Below are 3,237 nucleotides of genomic sequence, written 5' to 3' on the forward strand. Positions count from 1 at the left end.
TGGTAGGTGGGTATGTGGTGTTTTTTTATAATTGGTGATCATGTTTGGTAATGCAGTTACATTGAAACCAAGCATCAATTCATTTTTTTTAATTACCAAAATGTCCTTATTCCTCAGGTCTCCGCCTATACTGACTGTTTATTTACCAAAATGCCCCTGTCCTGACTTTCTCTCTTTCCAAGCACCACCTACCAACTACCGCCTCCACAGTTGTGTTTTGACTGCTGAAGTTCCACCAAACCCCATTTCCTCTAAAACCACTATATAAACTCCTTTTCTTGATCTCTCTAACACCATTGTCAGAGCTCTTCAAACCATTTATTCTCTCTCTCGCTAGATTTCATACTTTCAAGAGTAAGAACCAAAGGTTCAGAGCTTTTAAGCGTTTTTCTGCAATGGCTTTGTCAAATGCTTCGACTTTGTCTTCAAGCTCACTCTGCAATACTCGGTCTCTGTGTCCTACCCCAGAATCTCACCAACCCTCTTTCTCTATCCTCCCAAGCAAGAAAACCAATCGTGGTAGGAGAACAATCTCCGCCGTTCACGCCGCCGAGCCTTCTAAGAAGGCCGTGGTATCTTCCAAGTCGACGCCGGTGGCGGCGCCGGCAGCCAGAAAATGGAGCTTGGAGAGCTGGAAGACCAAGACGGCATTGCAGCTCCCTGAATACCCAAACAAGGAAGACCTCGAAGCGGTTCTCAAGACCATTGAGACTTTCCCTCCGATTGTTTTCGCCGGTGAGGCCAGGACCCTTGAGGAGAGGCTTGCTGAGGCTGCCATGGGCAACGCTTTCCTCTTGCAAGGTGGAGATTGTGCTGAGAGTTTCAAGGAGTTCAGTGGTAACTACATTAGGGACACCTTCAGAATTCTTCTTCAGATGAGTGTTGTTCTCATGTTCGGTGGACAAATGCCTGTGATTAAGGTTAGTGATTTTTTTGTCTTTTTCGCTTTAGGGACATTAAATTTGAGATTTGATGGTGTTTGTTTAGGTGGGATTGCAGAGTTTTTCTCTTTATGTGTGTTGTGAGGATTGGAAGGATTGGATTTCGATTGTTTTTTATATGGGGTTGAGTTTTGTTTTTTTGAATTGGGTATTTAAGAATGTGTGTTTGTGTATAACAGGTAGGAAGAATGGCAGGTCAATTTGCTAAGCCAAGATCAGCACCTTTCGAGGAGAAGGATGGAGTTAAGCTTCCTAGTTACAAGGGAGACAATATCAATGGTGATGCCTTTAATGAGAAGTCCAGAATCCCAGACCCTCAGAGGTTGATCAGGGCTTATACTCAATCTGCTGCAACTCTGAATCTTCTCCGTGCCTTTGCCACCGGAGGATATGCAGCCATGCAGAGGGTTCCTCACTGGAATCTGGACTTTGCTGAGAACAGCGAACAGGGAGATAGGTATGCAACAAAAGAATTAGTGATAAGTTTTAGGTGTTATGACTATTAGAAGTTAAAAGTCAATTTTATATGGAGTTTATTTATTGATTGTCATATGATTGTGTGAGCAATCCAAGTTCTAATATGCTTATTGATTGGATGGTTCGATAGGTATCACGAATTGGCCAATCGAGTTGATGAGGCCTTGGGATTCATGAGCGCTGCTGGTCTTACAGTGGACCATCCTATCATGACCCAAACTGAATTCTGGACTTCCCATGAGTGTTTGCATTTGCCTTATGAGCAATCACTTACAAGAAAGGATTCAACTTCTGGATTTTACTATGATTGTTCTGCTCACATGCTTTGGGTTGGAGAGCGTACTCGGCAACTAGATGGTGCCCATATTGAGTTTCTTAGAGGAGTTGCAAATCCCCTTGGTATCAAGGTAAGTGCTACTGGTTTATCTATTGTTTAAATATTATTTCTTTTGGATTTAGAAGATGCAGTCCTTGAGGTTGTTTTGTTCTCATTTTCTGTTTAGACTTTGTTCCATGACTTTTATATGATGAAAACATAATTCGGCAGAAGCAGTACTCTTTATTGACTTATTTCAAAAAGAAAAAAAACAAATGGAATGTCTTGAATCTAGTCTGTGAACTATCATATAGCTATGATTGCTTGCTCTACTGTTTATTCTGTCCTGTGACAATTAAATTTGCTAATTGTTAATCTTTTATGATTCAGGTAAGCAACAAAATGGATCCAAAGGAGCTAGTTAACCTCATTGAAATCTTGAATCCGGGGAACAAGGCAGGAAGAATCACTATTATCTGTAGAATGGGTGCTGAGAATATGAGAGTCAAGCTTCCTCATTTGATCAGGGCTGTCCGCCAAGCAGGCCAAATTGTGACTTGGGTGTCTGACCCAATGCATGGAAACACCATAAGTGCACCCTGTGGACTCAAAACACGTCCCTTTGATTCAATTCTTGTAAGATTTCACTCCTTTTCTAATCAGTTTAGCAGAGCATGATTTTCCAGTAGAGGGTAGACTGGATAGATAATCCTAATTAACAAGAAGTGTGTAATTTTCCTACCGATGTATCTTAGCTAATTGTGGAACAGAACTTAAAAGTAGCCTAAGATTCCAGTAAATTATCTCATATGCTTGTTAGAACTCTAAATTTTTTTTGAAGTACCCTTTTACATCTTTTATTCACAAGTTTATTCTATTCTCTTACAGGCTGAGGTGCGAGCATTCTTTGATGTGCATGATCAAGAAGGGAGCCACCCCGGAGGTATTCATCTAGAAATGACTGGCCAGAATGTAACAGAATGCATTGGAGGGTCTCGGACTGTGACATTCGACGACCTGAAGTCTCGTTACCACACACACTGTGACCCAAGACTGAATGCATCCCAATCTCTTGAGCTGGCCTTTATCATTGCAGAAAGACTAAGGAAGAGGAGGATGGGAAGTCAACGCTTGATTTCTGGGAGCCTCTAGACAATTCCCATATTCTTTCTGGTTGGCAATTTTTTATCTTCTTTTGTTAGAAATAAAATTCGGTTATAGAGCTATCCACCAAACTTCACTTGCTGCCACCACTCATTGCCACACCAACCTAGTGATGGTCCTGAAAGTGTGGGCCTCGGAAAGTCTTGTTGTGGCAGTATGTTTTCAAAGCTCTGATATTTTGGCTTTGATTGGAAGCAGGACAAATTTTGGGGGATCACCCTTTTGTTGATTTATGTTACTCAATTAGTTTGTATTTGGATTCAAGTTTGATTTGATGTATTTATGTATGAACGTGTCTGAACCAAAAAATCTAAATAAAGACAATTTTATTACTTATTA

General features: G+C 40.9%; 1 protein-coding gene across 1 annotated transcript; it reads left to right on the forward strand.

Moving 5' to 3' along the window:
• Positions 1 to 231: 231 nt before the first annotated feature.
• LOC133805740 (phospho-2-dehydro-3-deoxyheptonate aldolase 2, chloroplastic-like) lies at positions 232 to 3,237 on the forward strand. The gene is made up of 5 exons (XM_062243904.1): positions 232 to 920; positions 1,121 to 1,398; positions 1,549 to 1,825; positions 2,125 to 2,370; positions 2,623 to 3,237. The coding sequence occupies exons 1-5, from the start codon at positions 396 to 398 to the stop codon at positions 2,884 to 2,886; spliced, it is 1,590 nt and encodes a 529-aa protein (XP_062099888.1). The 5' UTR covers positions 232 to 395; the 3' UTR covers positions 2,887 to 3,237.

This window comes from Humulus lupulus, chromosome 1 (genome assembly GCF_963169125.1).
Source record: "Humulus lupulus chromosome 1, drHumLupu1.1, whole genome shotgun sequence".
In the NCBI taxonomy this organism is placed as follows: Eukaryota; Viridiplantae; Streptophyta; class Magnoliopsida; order Rosales; family Cannabaceae; genus Humulus; species Humulus lupulus.

Coding starts and splice junctions, on each gene's coding strand:
- LOC133805740 (XM_062243904.1), top strand. CDS start 396: ATGGCTTTGTCAAATGCTTCGACTTTGTCTTCAAGCTCACTCTGCAAT. Junction 921..1,120: donor GACAAATGCCTGTGATTAAG/GTTAGTGATTTT, acceptor TGTGTATAACAG/GTAGGAAGAATGGCAGGTCA. Junction 2,371..2,622: donor GTCCCTTTGATTCAATTCTT/GTAAGATTTCAC, acceptor ATTCTCTTACAG/GCTGAGGTGCGAGCATTCTT.